The 16613-nt window shown below is 66.7% G+C and overlaps 2 protein-coding genes across 2 annotated transcripts; both read left to right on the top strand.

Annotated features, from left to right (window-relative positions):
• The first annotated feature begins 2834 nt into the window (after positions 1–2834).
• MRGPRF (MAS related GPR family member F) lies at positions 2835–4187 on the top strand. The gene has a single exon (XM_004618494.2). It carries the CDS (start codon positions 2835–2837, stop codon positions 3813–3815), a length of 981 nt encoding a protein of 326 aa, XP_004618551.2. The 3' UTR covers positions 3816–4187.
• Positions 4188–8190: 4003 nt separating this feature from the next.
• MRGPRD (MAS related GPR family member D) lies at positions 8191–9153 on the top strand. The gene has a single exon (XM_004618577.2). It carries the CDS (start codon positions 8191–8193, stop codon positions 9151–9153), a length of 963 nt encoding a protein of 320 aa, XP_004618634.2.
• The last annotated feature ends 7460 nt before the right edge of the window (positions 9154–16613 follow it).

Genomic DNA, 16613 nt, shown 5'->3' with positions numbered 1-16613 from the left:
CGGTCCCCCAGTCCCTAGGTACCCACGGCAACTGAGACCCTCACAGCTGCCATCAGGCTGACGCCCTCTGCAGCCTCCCCCTGCCTGCACCCCCGTCTCTGGGGCCTCCCCAAACCCTGGCGCCTTCCTGAGCCCCAGGGAGAATGCGAGCTAGCCCAGGGATGCCCCTGCCGCCACTTTCGAGGAAACAGTCGCAGCCCGGCAACAGTGTGGGGGGAGCTCAGGGGGCAGGGCGGGGTGGGGGCCCTTGCCCCGGGCCCCCGCAGTGCTCCACCCTGCCCGTGGCCCTGTCCAGCCTTCCAGAGGAGGTGGCAGGCGGGGGGCGTCTGCAGCGGCTGGCAAGGGTGGCCCCACGCCCTGTGAGTCACCGGCCTCCCTCGCAGCCGGGCCAGGGAACGGCAGGCTTTTTCCACACCCGCTGGGTCCTCCCGGCCAGCCCTGCCCCACCCCCACAGCCCCCCACGACCAACAGCTGCTGGCACGTCTCAGGGAGAGGACAGACAGACAGACGGGCAGACGCGCTGAGCCGGCACATGGAGTGGACTGATGCACGCAGGACGCCCTTCAAGGGCTCGCCCTGTCCCCACGAGTCTCCCCCAAGTTCTGCTGCACCTCAAGTCTGCTTGCCAGAAGCTTCTGCCCCTGCCCCCACGCGCCCCCCCAGTTCATAAAGGGCTGCCTAGCGCATCACTCTTGGCCCAGCTTACCTGGGAGGGGCTTTCTTCTGCCATGGAGCTGCCGATGCGTGAACTCTCTCTTTCTCTTCTCTCTTCCTCTGCTCTCCTTTGTCCTCTCCTTGCCGCTTCCCTTCTTTTTTCTCTTTTTTTTTTTTTTTTTTTTTTTACTTTTTGGGTCACACTCAGCGATGCTTAGGGGCTGGCTATTCCTGGCTCTGCACTCAGGAATTACTCCTGGCGGTGCCCGGGGGACCATATGGGACTCCGGGGATCAAACCTAGGTCAGCTGCGTGCCAGGCAAACACCCTCCCCGCTGTGCTACCTACCGCTCTGCCCCCTCCTCTTCCCCTCTTTCATCCTGAGTACAGGTAACTGATCCCCAGCTGTTAGGGCTGAGAGAGCAGCTGAGAGCGACAGTGTGGGTGGGGGGGGGTTGTGATGCCCCTGGGTACGGGAAGGGGCGTTAGGGGGTTAGTGCTGTCCACTGGGTGCGGGAGGGGTATTGGGTGGGGGTTACTGATGCCCTTTGCATGTGGGAAGGGAACAGTCTTGGCCTCTTGTTGTGAGTCTAAACAGCACCAACCCACGCCGCGTCCAGACTGTACGTTTGGGTCAGCACGAGGTTCTTTAAAGATCAGCCTTTTTAAATAGTAATTTTATATTTTATTAGAGTTTTCCGGGCTGGAGCGATAGCATAGCAGTTGGGCTTTCGCCTTTTCATGCGGTCAACCCGTGTTCGATTCCTCTGCCCCTCTCGGAGAGCCCGGCAAGCTACCGAGAGTATCGAGCCCGCACGGGCAGAGCCTGGCAAGCTACCCGTGTGTATTGGATATGCCAAAAACAGTAACAATAAGTCTCTCAATGAGAGATGTTACTGGTGCCCGCTCGAACAAATCGATGAGCAACGGGATGACAGTGTTAGAGTTTTCCATGTGTAATTGCAATAATCTTCCTTAGTTTTTTTTTTTCTTTTTTTGGTCACACCCGGCGTTGCACAGGGGTTACTCCTGGCTCATGCACTCAGGGGACAATATGGGATGCTGGGGATGGAACCCGGGTCAGCCTCGTGCAAGGTAAACGCCCTCCCTGCTGTGCTCTGGCTCCAACCCCAGGATCAGCCTTTAAAGGTCAGGGTCAGAGCAACAGCACAGCAGGTCGGTCTCTTGCCTTGCATGTGGCCGGCCCAGGTTCGATTCTGGTTTCCTATGCGGCTCCCCGAGCACCGCCAGGAGTGGTCCCTGAGTGCAGAGCCAGGAGTAACCCCTGGGCATCACCGGGTGTGACCCCAAAAGCAAACAAGCAAATAAACTGAAGGCCAGGAAGGTTCACGGCACAGCCGTTCGGCTCCTCTGGGCGGGGGCAGATTATGGGCGCTCTGCCCCGCGTCCTCAGGGCCCGCTCCCTTGGCCAGTGCCCCCCCACACCCCACAGTGCCCGTGTCCATGGGCCTCGGCCCGCCCAGCAGCACGCCCGTGTGGCAGGACAGCTGTCCACACCTGCCCACGCCTGAGCCTTGGCCCCAGACACCCAGGCCGGCTCCCACCCCTCTGCTCGAGCCCCAGCCACGGCCACTTCCTGGGCTTTTTGTGGCCGGAGGTTTCTGCCATTGTTCCTTTCGTTCTGTTTGTCAAAGAAAGTTCCCCACGGTTTAGCGTGCAGAGGGGCGCGTGTTGAGAGCGTGCCCGAGGCAGGGCCCCTCACGGGGCTGCTGCCCTCTCTCCAGACTTCCACTGTTTCCCTGAGACCACCTGAAAGTCAGCCCCAGGCAGGCACCACGTCCGGAAGCCCAGGCAGCGGTCAGCCAGGGGTCCCCGAGCCCCGCCGGGAGTGGTCCCTGAGCACAGAGCCCGGAGTAACCCCTGAGCACCGCTGAGTAGGGCCTTCCCCTCCCCCCCCATAAAAGAGGGCGGCCTCCTCCCGGTGCCCACACGGTGTGTGTCCCGCAGAGGAAGTGGCCTGGGACCTACCCGGCTCATGTTCAGCTGTGACCAGCTGCTGTCCTTGCATGTCCTTCCTCCGAAAGGCGCCTGGCCCGCCCTGGACCTAGCCAGGGGCCTGGTGGGACCCAGGCCCGCAGGCAGATGTGGTCCCGGGGCGGGGCGGGGCGGGGCCCAGATGAGTCCAGAGCGTCCCCCGTGTCCCCTCCCGCCCGCGCAGATGTGTCCGGGCGGCGGCAGCGAGGCCCCGGAGCTGTACAGCCGCGGCTACCTGACCTGGGAGCAGCTCAGCGCCCTGCCCCCGCCCGCGGTGGTCAACTACATCTTCCTGCTGCTCTGCGCCTGCGGCCTGCTGGGCAACGCGCTGGTGCTCTGGTTCTTCGGCTTCTCCATCAAGCGCAGCCCCTTCTCCGTCTACTTCCTGCACCTGGCGGCCGCCGACGCGGGATACCTGGCCAGCAAGGCGGTGCTGGCGCTGCTGGGCGCCGGCGGGCTGGCGGGGCCCGCGGCCGACTACGTGCGCGCCGTGTGCCGGCTGGCGGGGCTGTGCGCCCTGGTCACGTCGGTCAGCCTGCTGCCCGCCCTGGGCGCCGAGCGCTGCGCGGCCGTCGCGCTGCCCGCCTGGTTCTGGCGCCGGCGGCCCGCGCGCCTCTCGGCCGTGGTGTGCGCGCTGCTCTGGGCCTGCTCGCTCCTGCTCACCGGCCTGCACAACTACTTCTGCGCCGTGCTGGACCCCGCCGGGCCGGCCTGCGGCCACGTGGACGCGTTCCTGGGCATCCTGCTCTTCCTGGTCTTCTGCCCCCTCATGGTGCTCCCGTGCCTGGTGCTCATCCTGCACGTGGAGTGCCGGGCACGGCGGCGCCAGCGCTCGGCCAAGCTCAACCACGTGGTGCTGGCCACAGTGTCCGTGTTCCTCGTGTGCTCCATCTACCTGGGCATCGACTGGTTCCTCTTCTGGGTCTTCCAGATCCCGGCGCCCTTCCCCGAGTACGTCACCGACCTGTGTCTCTGCGTCAACGCCGGCGCCAAGCCCGTCGTCTACTTCCTGGCCGGGAGGGACAAGGCGCAGCGCCTATGGGAGCCGCTCAGGGTGGTCTTCCAGCGCGCCCTGCGCGACGGCGCCGAGCTGGGGGAGGCGGGCGGGGCCACGGCCAACACCGTCGCCCTGGAGATGCAGTGCGCCCCGGGGAACGTGTCCTGAGGCGCCCGCCGCCCGGCCCCGGGGCGAGGGGGACACGGGGGGCCCTGGCGCCAGGACCTCGGCCGAGCAGGACAGCGGGGACGCGCCCCGGCCAGAGAGAGGGCCCACTGGGAACCTGCTGTCCGTCTCTGGGGACACTCCGCGTGGGGACCCGCGGGGCCGGGGATGCCTGCCCCCCACCCCGCCTCGGGGCGCCGCCTCTGCCCCTTGGTGAAAGCTCTGTTGACTTCCGGGGTGGGGCAAGGGTGCTGGCCATGGTGAGACATGGGCAGCCTGACCGTCCCCGGGCATCTGTCCTCCTGGCCACCTGCTCATCTCCGGGGCCCGCCCCGGGCCAGCTGCAGACACTGCAGCCCGGACCGGAAGTGCCTCTGAATAAAGGTTTCTCCCTCACACAGAGGAAAGCTGCAGCCTCTGGCCCCTCGGGCCGTGTCCCCACTGTGTGGAGCCCCCGGCCCTGGACCCCTGTCGGGGGACCCTGCAGTGGCAGCCGTGCCTGCTCCGTGCCCTCCCGACTGGCCGGCCCACCCCTACCTGGGTGGGGGAAGGTCCCCCTGTCCGGAAGGGCACCTGACCACCCCCCCGCAGGCAGCTGTCCCCGGTGGCCCCCGCCTCCTGCAGACTCTGCCTTCACCCCAGTCTCGGAGACGCTGGGCCTCCTTGCGTGCCTCGGCACCCCCACTCCCGGGCCAGTGAAGGGTGCTGGGCAGACGGGGACCCCCTGGCTATTCCAGCCTGCAGCCCCTGGAGGGGGGAGGCACGGGGGGCCTCTGTTACCTGCCCCCCGGGAGCTGGCACCCCGCACTTGGGCTTCCCGGGGCCCCGGCCTGCAGGAACACATGCGGGACCCTTGGCACCTCCAGGTGGGCATGTCCCCTGCGGTCCCCAGCCTGTGGGGACAGTTCCCTGGGCTAGCGAGTGCTCAGGGCCCGGGAAGGGGGACGCCGAGGCTGCGGCTCCGGAAACAGGATTCAGACTCAGCCATCCCCCGCTGGCGGGCAGGGGTACAGGAGCTGGGGGCTTGGGGGTGAGCCAGGGGCGCCCTGGTCTTGCTGTCGGGAGGAAATGGAGGCAGAAGGCGACACGGGTGGGCGCGGTCACCAGCCTGGCCGCTGTCATCGGGGACCCTCCCTGCTCCCGGGTTCCAGACGCTGAGCCTGTTCCCCTCCGGTCCGCAGCACCATGGCATCCCCGCCTCCACCCAAGCCTCACCCTGACCCCCGAGATCTGTGCTTTCCTCCCGGAAGGAACACGGAAGATCGAGGCCGCGACTTCCGGAGGGAAGAGACGGGCGCAGGGCGGTGCTGCTGCCTGGCCGTCGTCAGGGGGTGTCGATGCGGGGCAGGACGCCCCCGCCGCAAGCAGGGGACCCCACGGGCAGGATGGCCAGGCCTGTCACAGGGCGGGGAGCTGCCCGCGGTCATCTTCTGCCCCCCTGCGGCCCAGCCCCCTGGCCCTGGCCAACGGAGCAGAATCGCCAGCGCTCCCAAATCTTCCTCCACACGCGGTGGGCCCGGGAGTGGCCAGACCCCCCCCACTCCAGATTGTCTGGCAGAATCTGTGCTGGGACCCCCACGGCAGACAGCGGGGCTTTGCGCCCCCCTCCACAGGGCCCACCTGAGGCGGGGGGGTGCACTAGGAGTTGGGGGCGTTCCCCTCTCCTAGGAAGCCCCCTGCTGTGAGAGGTGCTGGCTCTGGGGCGCAGCTCGGTGAGCCTGTGAGGGGCTGGGGTGCTCCTGCAAGCCAGGGAGACCTTGGGGACCCCTCAGCCTTCCCCCCACTCTGACACCGTGTCCAACACATCCAGCCACCCCCGCCCCTGGCTTCTCCTTCGCTCCCTTTTCTTCCCAGGGCTGACGCCGGCAGCCACGCCTGCTCCTCCATCGGAGGGGGCGGGGCTGGAGCCCGTGACCCCACAGGGTCTGTCCGAGCCCCTGCTTGTGATCACCCGGAGCCTCCTGTCCAGGAGCGCGGGTGGGGGTGTCTGCGCTCACAAGCAGAAAAGTGCCCTTGGTCACCTGGGGAATGAACCCCAAGCAGGGCTGCAAGGCTCGTCGCTTCTGTGGCCACAGGCAGGGCACGGGGAGGCCAAGAGAGGCCATGGGGGCAGCCACGGGCTGGCCAGGAGGAGACCATGGGTTGACCATGAGGCCACAGGCTGGCCACGGGCTGGCCATGAGGAGGCCACAGGCTGGCCCCGGGAGGTCGTGTGGAGGTCTCCGATCCTGTGTGGTCCTGGGCTCGGCCGGGGCTTCCCGGAAGCCTGGTGTGCAGAGCTCTGAGCGAGTCCATTAGCCAGAGTGGCTCTCCTGCGGGCGGCCAGTGCACGGGCGGGTGGGCCGCCCCAGGCCCCTCCCCAGCAGCCTGCCAGGCCGAGGACCCCGGGGGTCCAGATCACGGTCAGGAGGGGGCCTGGCAGCAGGGCAGGGCTGAGGGGTCCCTCCCCGCGTCGCTGACCCCCCGCTCCTCCTCAGCCCCCACCGCAGCGTCCAGTCTAGTCCTCCTGGGCCCAGGGCCACGCCTGGCCAGACCCATTACTGGGCCCGCTCCTCCTCGGAGGCATCTATCTCCAGGGTGGGGCGGCCCCTCGCTGCTTTCCCCCCTCAGATCCTGCCGCGTCTCCTCGGGGAAGGTGCTGGCCTCCGAGGCTCCGGGCGGGTCAGCAGAGCCACCGCCAGCAGCGGGACCTCAGGACGGCCAGCTGCATCGGGAGCAGGTGAGGGCTTTCTCCTCTGGGGGGCCTGGGGGTGCTGGGCGTGCTGGGGGTGAAGGGACAAACCACAGCAGAGTCCCACGGTGACGCGGGCCTAGCTGAGAGCCGTGGGGCTGGGAGCACAGGGTACAGAGACCTTCTGGACCCCCACAGAGAACCAAGAAGCAGCTGAGCAGGGGCAGGGGGCTTCATGGGGGCGGTAGCGCTGCTGGGGATCGAACCTGGGGCCTTGCACTCACCCACCATCTGAGCACTCCCGCCCCGCCCCGGAAAATGCTTCCATGCAGGGAGCACGAAAGGCAACGGGACTTTGGGGAGTGACCCTGCCCAGGGCTGAGTCTGGGGTCTCCTCCCCGGCACCACCTCCGAGGACACATTTGCTCAGGACAGCGGCGCCCTGGCCCAGGCCCCAGCCTGGCTCGGATGTTAGCAGTTAGCGGAGAGGGGGCGCCCCCACCCTACTGGAGCACAGAGCAGGGCCGGTGGACCGCCCGCGCGCACTGGGCAGCCGGAGGGAGGATTCCCCCCTGGAGGGTGGTTTGCCCGTGCAGCAGCCCCTCCTGCGGGCCGGGTTGCGGGGGTGGGGGCTTCTGATTGCCTCCCCCGAGGTCAATGCAGGTGGCAAGGAAACAGACCTCGGTGGGGGCGGGTGCACGAACATCCTGGGGGATGAGCTGGGTGGCAACGAGGTGTCCCCTCAAGGTCCTGAGGCCGCGAGTCCGCACCCCGGAGTCTGTGGGCTTCTGGAAGGATCCCTGGGATGCAGTATTTACCGCCCTTGCCAGGCCACGCCCAGTGAGGGCAGAGTGAAGCAGGCCACGCCCAGTGAGGGCAGAGGGTGGCAGACCACGCCCAGTTAGGGCAGAGGGTGGCAGGCCACGCCCAGTGAGGGCACAGGGGATCAGGCCACGCCCAGTGAGGGCAGAGGGAGGCAGGCCACGCCCAGTGAGGGCCCATGAAGACCGGGGCCCTGTTCTACTAGACCAGGGTCTGTTTGTTGGCCCCTTCTGGGAGTGTCCACAAACTCCACACTATTGACAGGCATAGGGGCTGTGGGAAGAGGGTGCCATGGATTCCTTTCTGAGAGTAGTTTGCAGGTGGACAGTAGGGGCGGGTGGGGACAGCTGCCCTCACTGTGTCTATATGGAGGGGGTGCAGGGAGAGTGGAGACAGTGATGGACAAGAGACAGAGAGAGGGGGACAGAGATGGAGATGGGGACAGAGGCAGAGAGACAGACAGAGACAGAGACAGAGACAGAGAGTCAGGGACAGAGACGGGACAGGGAAGCAGAGACAGGGACGGGAGGGGGCCGGCAGGGGGCAGACCCTCTGGGCTCTCTCCCTCGGCCCTGACCTTCCCGACCAGGCCTGCCCTCATAACCTCCCCCCCGGGCGTGTAGACAGAAACGCCCAGAATGGAGAGAGCTAGACAGAGGGGGTCTTGCCCGAGGCAGGGGGCCGGGGACAGGCTTGAGATGTCTGGTCACTGCCCAGGTAAAAAGCACACGAGCCTAGAGCAGACGCAGAAAGCCCGGTGGTGCGTGTGTGTGTGTGTGTGTGTGTGTGTGTGTGTGTGTCGGGGGGGTGGGGGGCTCCCAGAACTCCGCCCTCGGCCCCAGAGCGAGCCCAGAACCTCACGGGGGCCCTGCTTCCTCCCCTAGCATGAACCGGACGGAGAACGGCAGCCAGGCCCTGGGCCCCGAGACGGACGTGCTGGACGCGGCCCTGTGGGGGCTCCGCGCCTTCATCACTGGCGTCTGCATCCTGGGCATCGCCGGCAACGGCGCGGTGGCCTGGCTGCTGGGCGCCCACGTGCCCAGGGCCCCCTACTGCGTCTACGTCCTGCACCTGGCCCTGGCCGATCTGCTCTTCCTGCTGTGCGCGGTGGCCGTGCTGCAGCTGGACCCCGCGTCGCTGGCCTATGAGGCGGTGAAGCGAGTGAAGAGCGTGGCGGACACGGCCGGCCTCGGCCTGCTGACGGCCATCAGCGTGCAGCGCTGCCTGTCCGTGCTCTTCCCCGTGTGGTACAGGAGCGCCAGGCCACGCCACCTGTCCTCCACGGTGTGCGCACTGCTCTGGGCCCTGGCCGGCCTGGCCAACGCGCTGCTGGCCGCCCTCTGTGTCCGGCACCCGAGCCCTTACGTGCTGCTCCCCGGGGAAAGGTGTTTCCTCCTGGACTTTGTCTTCCGGCTGCTCACCCTGGGCGTCTTCACGCCCCTCATGGCGCTGTCCAGCCTCCTCCTCTTCCTCCAGGTGCAGAAAGTGGCGCGGCGGCGGGCCCGGCGCCGGCGGCCCACGCGGCTGTACTCAGTCATCCTGGCATCGGTCCTGGCCTTCCTGGCCTGCACCCTGCCCCTGGGCATCTACTGGCTCCTCATCTACCTCCTGGGCCTGTCGGAGCGGGCGAACGCCCTGCTCCGGCACCTGGGCCGCCTGTCCTCTGCGGCCGGCTGTAGCGTCCACCCGCTCATCTACTTCCTGGTGGACCGGTGGAGGGGCCAGGGCAGGGGCCGGGCCCCACGAGAGCCTCTGGGCTCAGTGCTCCAGCGGGTGCTGCAGGAGGAGCCGGAGCTGGGGCCCGGGGAGCCACCCTCCCCCGCCACGGGCTCCACGGAGGGGCCCTGAGCGCCCCCGGCCTCCACCACCGGCCCCGCCCGGGGTTCGCCTGGTCCTGGGGCAGAGTTTGACACGGACCATCTGATGGACCTGTGGGGGTGAGGGGGCGTAGGCACCCGGCTCGTGGGAAAGCACCTTCTCCCTGCTCTGGGAGGGGCTGCCAAGGGGGTCTGCGGCCCATTCCTGGCAATCCCAGGCACCAGGGTCCTGGGCACCCAGACCCTCAAGGCCTCTCTGGCAGCGCTGGGGTTAAGACTCGGCATCTGGGGCTGAAGCAATAGCACAGCGGGTAGGCGTTTGCCTTGCACAAGGTCAGCCTGGGTTCGATTCCCAGCATCCCATATGGTCCCCTAAGCACTGCCAGGGGTAATTCCTGAGTGCATGAGCCAGGAGTGACCCCTGTGCATCACCCGGTATGACCCATAAAGCAAAAAAAAAAAAAAAAAAAACTCGGCATCTGCCCTGCCCTGGCCTGAGACCACCCACCACGGCCACTCTGGGGGTCCTGGGGGTCAAACCCGTGTCGTAGCACCCCTGTCCAGATGTGGGCTGTGCCATGTGTGACCTCACGACCCCACCGGTAGCAACTGATGTCTGCGGCCTGCCCGGGGGTCCACAGGGACTCAGCAATCACTGGCTACTCCTGGGCTCCACATGGCCCCTGGATAGGGCCTGACATTTGCCTTGGGGTCACCAGGGTCCACTGACATAAAGAAGGACGTTGGGGCGCTGGCGAAGGGACAGCCAGGGTGGGGGTGTCTCCTGTGTGTGGGCTGACTGTGGCAACGGCACCTCCATGCCACGGGTTCTGACCCGCTGTCCAGGCAGGGGGCGGGGTGGCCCTTCGGGGCATCCACCGCCCCTCTGCACAGGATGTGGGGGACAGGCCCTGGAGAGGTCTCCCCAGCTGGTGAGAGCAGCCGGGGGACACCGGCTCCCTGCCCAGCACCGCAAAGAAAAATAAATGAAGCCACACAAGGGCGGGGACACCTCAGAGAGTCCCAGGGCCACAGGCCCTGTCATTAACCGTCCTTTCCCCTTGTTCCTTTATGAAGTGGGGATGTTGGGCCGCAGCCTTGAGGCCCCAAGACGGAGTCACTTCTGGCTGCAGAGGGCCACACGGCATGATTCTGCTCCCGCGCTTGGGGACTTCGGGAGGCCAGAGACGGGGTCCCCACGCCCACCCCTGCAGGGGTCTCCCTCCAGGGGCTCGTGGCCCTCAGGCATGCACTGAGTCTGCAGCATCCAGCGGAAGGATGGGGCTGGCCAGACCCCGCTCTCCCGGGACTGGACCTCAGGGGTGGGGAGCGGCCGGCCAGAGGTGCCTGCTGGGCCGAGCGCGGAGTTCAGCCCTGTTCTACACCTGCTCCCACCGGGCCAGGGCCCCCCCCCCCACCTCTGTCCCTGTAACTTCCTTCGGGACAGGACGGGGCATGTGTGCAGGACGGCTGGTTCTCACACGTCCCGTGTCCCTGCCACCCCGCTGCTGCCCCACACCCACCGTCACGGGTTCTGCTACCAGAGGCCGCAGTGGGGAAGCGGGCCCGGCGTCTGCTCGGTTCTGGCTCAGTGTTACAGAACTGTCTCAGGCCTGTCTGGCCAATGGTGTCCTGGGGGGTCCAGGAGCGCCTGAGCTGGAGGCTGCTGTGGGGGACACTCTCCCAGAAGGACCTAAGACCCACAAGTGGCCTCACCGCGCCAGCAAGAGGTGGCCGCTTGTGGGTTCAGCTCAGCGTCCCCCCCTCCGGGGAGCGTGTGACCACAGGGGCCACCCCCAGGCAGGCCCTCGAGCCCGGCCATCAGAGCGCAGAGGTCAAGACTTGGAAACTGAGGGCCGGGGAGATGCCTCAAAGCTCTGGTGCGTGCTCAGGGCAGGAGCCCCAGTTCTACCCGGCCACCCCAGGGTGGGTCACGCAGCTCCCCCAGGCGTGACACCCAGCGGCAGGCCGGGAACAGACGCTGGGCACGGGGTGTGGCCCCCAAACAACAGCACGGAGACTCCGCGAGCTCACCTCAACACTGAACCCGGGGCCGGAGACAGACAGCAGAGGACTGGCTGCTCACACGCGGGAGACCTGGGGTTGACACTCCACACCTCATGTAACCCCTCAAGCCCAGCAAGAGCAAGGGTCAGCCCTGAGCACTGCTGGGTGTGGCCCAAATGCAAAACCCAAAAACTGAGCTTGGAAGAAAAACACATGCATCATAAACTATAGAATGGTCCCAGTTTTGAAAGGTTTCTAGGAGACATTTTCGTTTTTGTTCTGGGGGGGTGGGGGTGGGGAGCGCAGAGCCTGCCTGGGCAGACCAGCCCCCCCCAAGCCTGGCTGCCGGAAGCCCACACAAAGGGCTTCTCTTCCTGACTCTGTGTTAATCCTGAAAGAATCCTTGTTCCGGGGCGGGGGTGGGGGGGTGAGCCACAGCTGGCAACGCTGGGGGGTCCAGGCTATGTGGGGACTGAACCAAGTGTGTGTGCTTGCGCCCCTGGAGACACGGCCCAGGCCTCCCCCTTTTGCTCTGAGCCAGAAGCCTAAGGTTGGTCCTGGCGGCAGTGAAGCCCCGGGTTGCTCTCTGGGGCACCTGCGGGTGAGCACATGGCCTGAGGGGCTGCCACGTTCACCAAACACTCTGACCTGACCCCAGCCAGCCACTGTTTGTAGGAGGGGGGTACAGCTGTGAGCCAAGCAGGCACTGGGGGAAGCTTCCAGAAGCCCCAGGGAGGGTCTATGTGTGGCCCCGCCCCTGGGAGGGAATCTGTTTGGCCCCGCCCCTGGTAGGGCCTACTGTGAGACCCCGCCCCTGGGAGGGCCTATGTGTGATCCCGCCTCTGGGAGGGCCTATTGCGTGGCCCCGCCCCCGGGAGGACCTATTGCGTGGCCCCGCCCCTGGGAGGGCCTATTGTGTGGACCCGCCCCTGAGAGGGCCTATTGTGTGGCCCCGCCCCTGGGAGGGCCTACTGTGTGACCCCGCCCCTGGGAGGGCCTATGTGTGGCCCCGCCCCAGGCTGGGTCTGGTGTGTTGTGACTCCTTCCTGGTTGAGGAGAGGCCCCAGGGCTCGGTACTTATGCGCCCCCCCCAACCCTCCTGCCCCTGGCAGCTGAGGGTGAGGAGCGGGACCCCCATGCTAGCAGACAGGCATTTGAGGAGACTGGCTTGGAGGAGGGCTTCGCAGGGGAGAACCCCGCGGACAGGGAGCCCCCGGCCCTTGCTCCCTCCGCTGGGGACTCAGCCCTCGGCTCCGCCCAGCCCTGAGCCTGGGTTGGGAGATTGCGAAGCTGGACACACTCAAAGGGGCTGGCCAGGCGGGGGTGGACAGACCCACCCCATTCTAACAGGGCTTGCAAGGGGTTCTCCCTGGGCAGGGGCTCGCGTTGGGGGCTCACCTGGCAGTGCTCAGGGGATCCTATGGGCTGCAGGGGATGAAACCGGGATAACCATGTGATGGACAAATGCCCTCCCCCCCCCCCGCCCCCGTGCTCTCACTCTGGGCCCAGAGCGCCCCTTTGGGTGTTTCCCTGGGTGGTTCACCTGAGGGGCTCGTACTCCCGCCCGCAGGGAAGGACAGGGACACTGCAGCCTGGTCACCTCCTCGGCCCCACCTGCCGCCACCTGAGCCTGCTGCCGACCTGGGGCGGGGGCTGTGGGATGGAGGGTCTCTGCCCTCTCGGGGGCCTGGGTCTGGGACCCTCTCCCAGCTCTGCACTATGTTCCCTGCCTCTGGGGTGCTGATCAGACCCCTCCAGGACTCCGCGGGAGAGCTGGGAGGGTGCTCCCCAAGCCACTGGAGTGGGGTCCCCGATCACTCCGTGGAACCCAACCCTGCATGACACAGTGGACGGCGAGGCCCGCGCAGGGTTAAGGAGCAGGGCCGGGCGCAGTCGGGAGGCGTGGGGCGCGCGCTCCCTTCCAACTGTTCTAGAAAGATCTGCACCCATCTGGCTCCGGGGTGGAATGAATTCCAGAGGCCTGGCCGCGGAGAGGCAGGGATGAGAGCCAGGGCCCGGGGCGTGGCCGGGGTGAGGGCCGGCCGCCGCCCAGCCTCTGTGCCCTCCCTGGCAGAGGCTCCGCAAAGGGGGCGCATGGCACCCCCAGACCTGCCCTCTGCGCCCCCAAGTGCCCCCGAGCCTGCAGGGAGCTAGTGGTCAGGGCGAGGCGGCGTGACCCCCCAGGCCTGGGAGGAAGAGCGAGGACCTGGCGCCCCGGGGCCTCACCCTGGCCCCGCCAGCAGGGCGGGCAGAGCGTCCTGGCCTCCCCACTCCTGACTCCGCCAAGCACGGGGGTGGGATCACGGGGTGCAGGACCCCAACTCCAGGCACGCGGGGCCCCCTCCCTCTCTTTGTAGTCGTGGTTGTCGTCAAGCCGCGCCCAGTGGGCCGCCGGAGCCACGGTGTTCCAGCACGTTCCGTCCCAGGCTCATAGGGCCCCGCCATCAGCCTGGTGCTCACAGGGCCCCACCCTCATGTGACTTCCACTCACGGGGTCACGGGGTCACGAGGTCACGAGGTCACACCATCAGTGGAGTGCTCACTCATAGGCCTGGGGGGCGTGAGGGCATGGGGTCATGGGGCCACAGGTCAAAGTGTCCATGTGATGCCTGACTGGTGCTCTTGAGGGTTCTGTTGTGGTGCCAGGGGCTCCCCAACGGGGCAGCGAGGGCCGTGCCCAGCACACGGGGGCGGCACCAAGGAGCGGGGCTCTGCCTGGCGCCCTGTCCCCGCACCTGTGTCCTGTCCCCGTGTCTGCGTTGTCCCCGCGCCTGCGTCCTGTACCCCAGTGAGCCGGGGGCTGAGTTTGCGCCTCTGTTGTGTTGCCTGGGAAATGGGCGGCTTTGCCCGATGAGTCAGTGGCTGGCGCGCTCTGGGCTGGGAGCAGGAAGGTGGCACTGCTCCAGCCTGGCGCCCGCTTCCTGCCAGGCCAGAGCCCCGCGGTGCCCGGCCCGGCGGCCTCTGGCTTCTGAAGGGAAGCTGCCTCCTCGCTCCGTTTCTCCAGTGTGTTCAGGGGCGCGGGCAGGACCCGGGCCTGCACCTGCCATAGCTCTGTGACCAAAACCTCTGTCCCACCGCAGGCCGCCGGCCAGGGCAGGGGCCAGGGGTCCCCCCCAGGGACTTGACCCCCGCGCCCCCTGCGCCCCCCAGCTTGACTGAGGTGAGCACAGTGTGACGGGCACAGGGGGGCTTGTCCTGGCTTGGGGGCCCCAGGCCGAGACCTGCAGCTTCCCACACTGCAGGGGCGCCCCAGGACGCTCGGGAGACGCTGCGTGTCCCCGGATGCCGTCTCTGGGGCTCCCCCGGGTGCCTTCAGTGGCATGTCCACAGCCTCTGGGGTTGAGGACTACACAGAAGGGAGCAGAGCCACGGCACTGCGGGGGAGGGGCGGCGCTGGCCCTGCACACAGCCCCCCCAGGGGCCATGCCCAACACTGCACAGGGTCCCCTGAGCACCACCAGCAGTGACCCCTGAGCACAGAGCCAGGAGTCAGCCCTGAGCACTGCTGGGTGTACCCCGCACAGAGGGAAAAAAATGTCAGCCTGGGAAGATAACGCAGGGATCAGGCTGGTGCAGAGCCTGCGTCCAATCCCGCCATGGCGTAGGGTCGCCCGGACACCACTAGGGGTCAGCCCTGAGCAGAGAGCCAGAATGCCCCTGAGCACTGCTGGGTGTGACCCCGCAGAAAGGAAGAGGTGTGATTGCTAAAGAGGCAGGACCGGGTCCAAGCTCCGAGGGATGGAGCTGTTATGGCCTGGTTGGCACCCCAAGTTTGAGGCCGTGCACTGCACGGTCCCCAAGTGCCACTAGGGGTGCTGACAGGGCCCCGGGGCCTGTGGGGTCCGAGGAGCATTGCACCGCCAGGCTGCAGCCTCGATTAGGCCAGTCTGGTCACGTGTCACTGAGCGCAGCCCAGGGCCCCCCAGTGAGAGGTTGGACCCGCAAGACACAGTGCTGGGTGCTTGCCTTGCGTGTGGGCGCTCCTGGTTCCATCCCTGGCACCCTGTATGATCCTCCAAGCCCCCGGGAAGGATGCCTGAGCACAGAGCACTGAGCACTTCCAGATGTGCAACATTCACCCCCCCTAAAGAAGGAGGGGCCACAGATGGACCATAGATTCCCTGCCCAGTTCAGGGATGGCCCAGCCCCGGGCAAACCTCCCCACTCACACAGCCGGCCCTCCTCAGAGGGGTCACAGACGGCACAGAAGTCCTGCTGGGCAGAGCACGCGCGGGGTCCAGCCGGAAGTCTAGCCCGCACCCCCACAGAGGCCAGGGGTCCGTCCTAGAGATGTGAGCAGCTGGGTCCAGGGTCACTCGGGGGTCACACTGGGGGCTGAGACACTTAAGGACAGTGTGGGTGGCATGGTCAACAGAATGGGGGTCCCGGGACACAGTGCAGGGTTCACCTCTGGACCCTGAGCGCGTCCCTTGGTTCATGAAGACGCTGAGCTCGACCAGCCCTGAGATCTGCCCGCTGCGGGGCTGAAGCAACAGGACAGCAGGGAGGGTGTCTGGACTGCACACGGCTGACCTAGGGTCCATCCCTGACCCCCTGAGCACTGCCAGGAATGATTCCTGAGCACAGAAGCGGGAGGAACCCCGAAGCATTGCCTGGTGTGGCCACAAAAACAAAAAAAAGGGGCTGGAGCGATAGCACAGTGGGGAGGGCGTTTGCCTTACATGCGGCCGACCCGGGCTCGATTCCCAGCATCCCATACGGTCCCCCGAGCACCATAAGGGGTGATTCTTGAGTGCATGAGCCAGGAGGGACCCCTGTGCATTGCCAGGTGTGACCCAGAAAGAAAAAAAAATTGCTTCTGAGCGAGGAACACCCTCCCCGCACACACAGCAGTCTCCTTGTGGATTCTGCCACAGGCCCTAAGCAACCGAGGGCCTGTGGGGAGCACCTGGAAGTAAAGGTTGGTTTGATCTGCACCAATCCAGCGACGGAAGGACAAAGCCTGGACAGCAGGTCTCCACGCCTGGAGCCAGAGAGGAAGCACGAGACCCCCAAACCCGCCATGACGGAGGGACAGAAAGACCTGCAGGAGGAAACCGGAGCCCAGCGTGGCCGCCGGCTCAGCCCCGCACGCCCACGGGCAGCAGGATGGGGACACACACGGGATGAGGACACACACGGTTCTCCCCGGGAGGTCACTGGGCACGCCTGAGAGGGGGTGGGGTGCGGGGCACCCCGGGATGAGAAATCCACAAAGCCCTGCAACATGGTGGGGGCGGGGGTTTGTGGATAAAGGGGGTCCCGCAGGGGCCGTGGATGTCCGGCCCGAGGAGTGGCGGAGGCCCGCTGCCACCAGAGGCTGGACACCCTCCACCGTGGGCCTGGCCCTCCCGGGGCAGCAGTCACTCTCTTGCTTGGCTTTTCCCCTGAGCAGAGAAGTTTCCAGACCAAATAAGGTGGCAGCATTTTCAAAACTCCTGGCACAGAACCCGACTCCTTTTAAGTGCCAGGTTAGAGCTCGGG

Source organism: Sorex araneus, chromosome 6 (genome assembly GCF_027595985.1).
Source record: "Sorex araneus isolate mSorAra2 chromosome 6, mSorAra2.pri, whole genome shotgun sequence".
NCBI classification, from domain to species: domain Eukaryota; kingdom Metazoa; phylum Chordata; class Mammalia; order Eulipotyphla; family Soricidae; genus Sorex; species Sorex araneus.
The sequence above is the reverse complement of the archived record's forward strand: the minus strand, read 5'-3'. Positions and strand labels throughout refer to the sequence as shown.

Bases quoted from the DNA above. Each gene is read 5' to 3' on its own strand.
- MRGPRD (XM_004618577.2), top strand. From the start codon at position 8,191: ATGAACCGGACGGAGAACGGCAGCCAGGCCCTGGGCCCCGAGACGGAC.
- MRGPRF (XM_004618494.2), top strand. From the start codon at position 2,835: ATGTGTCCGGGCGGCGGCAGCGAGGCCCCGGAGCTGTACAGCCGCGGC.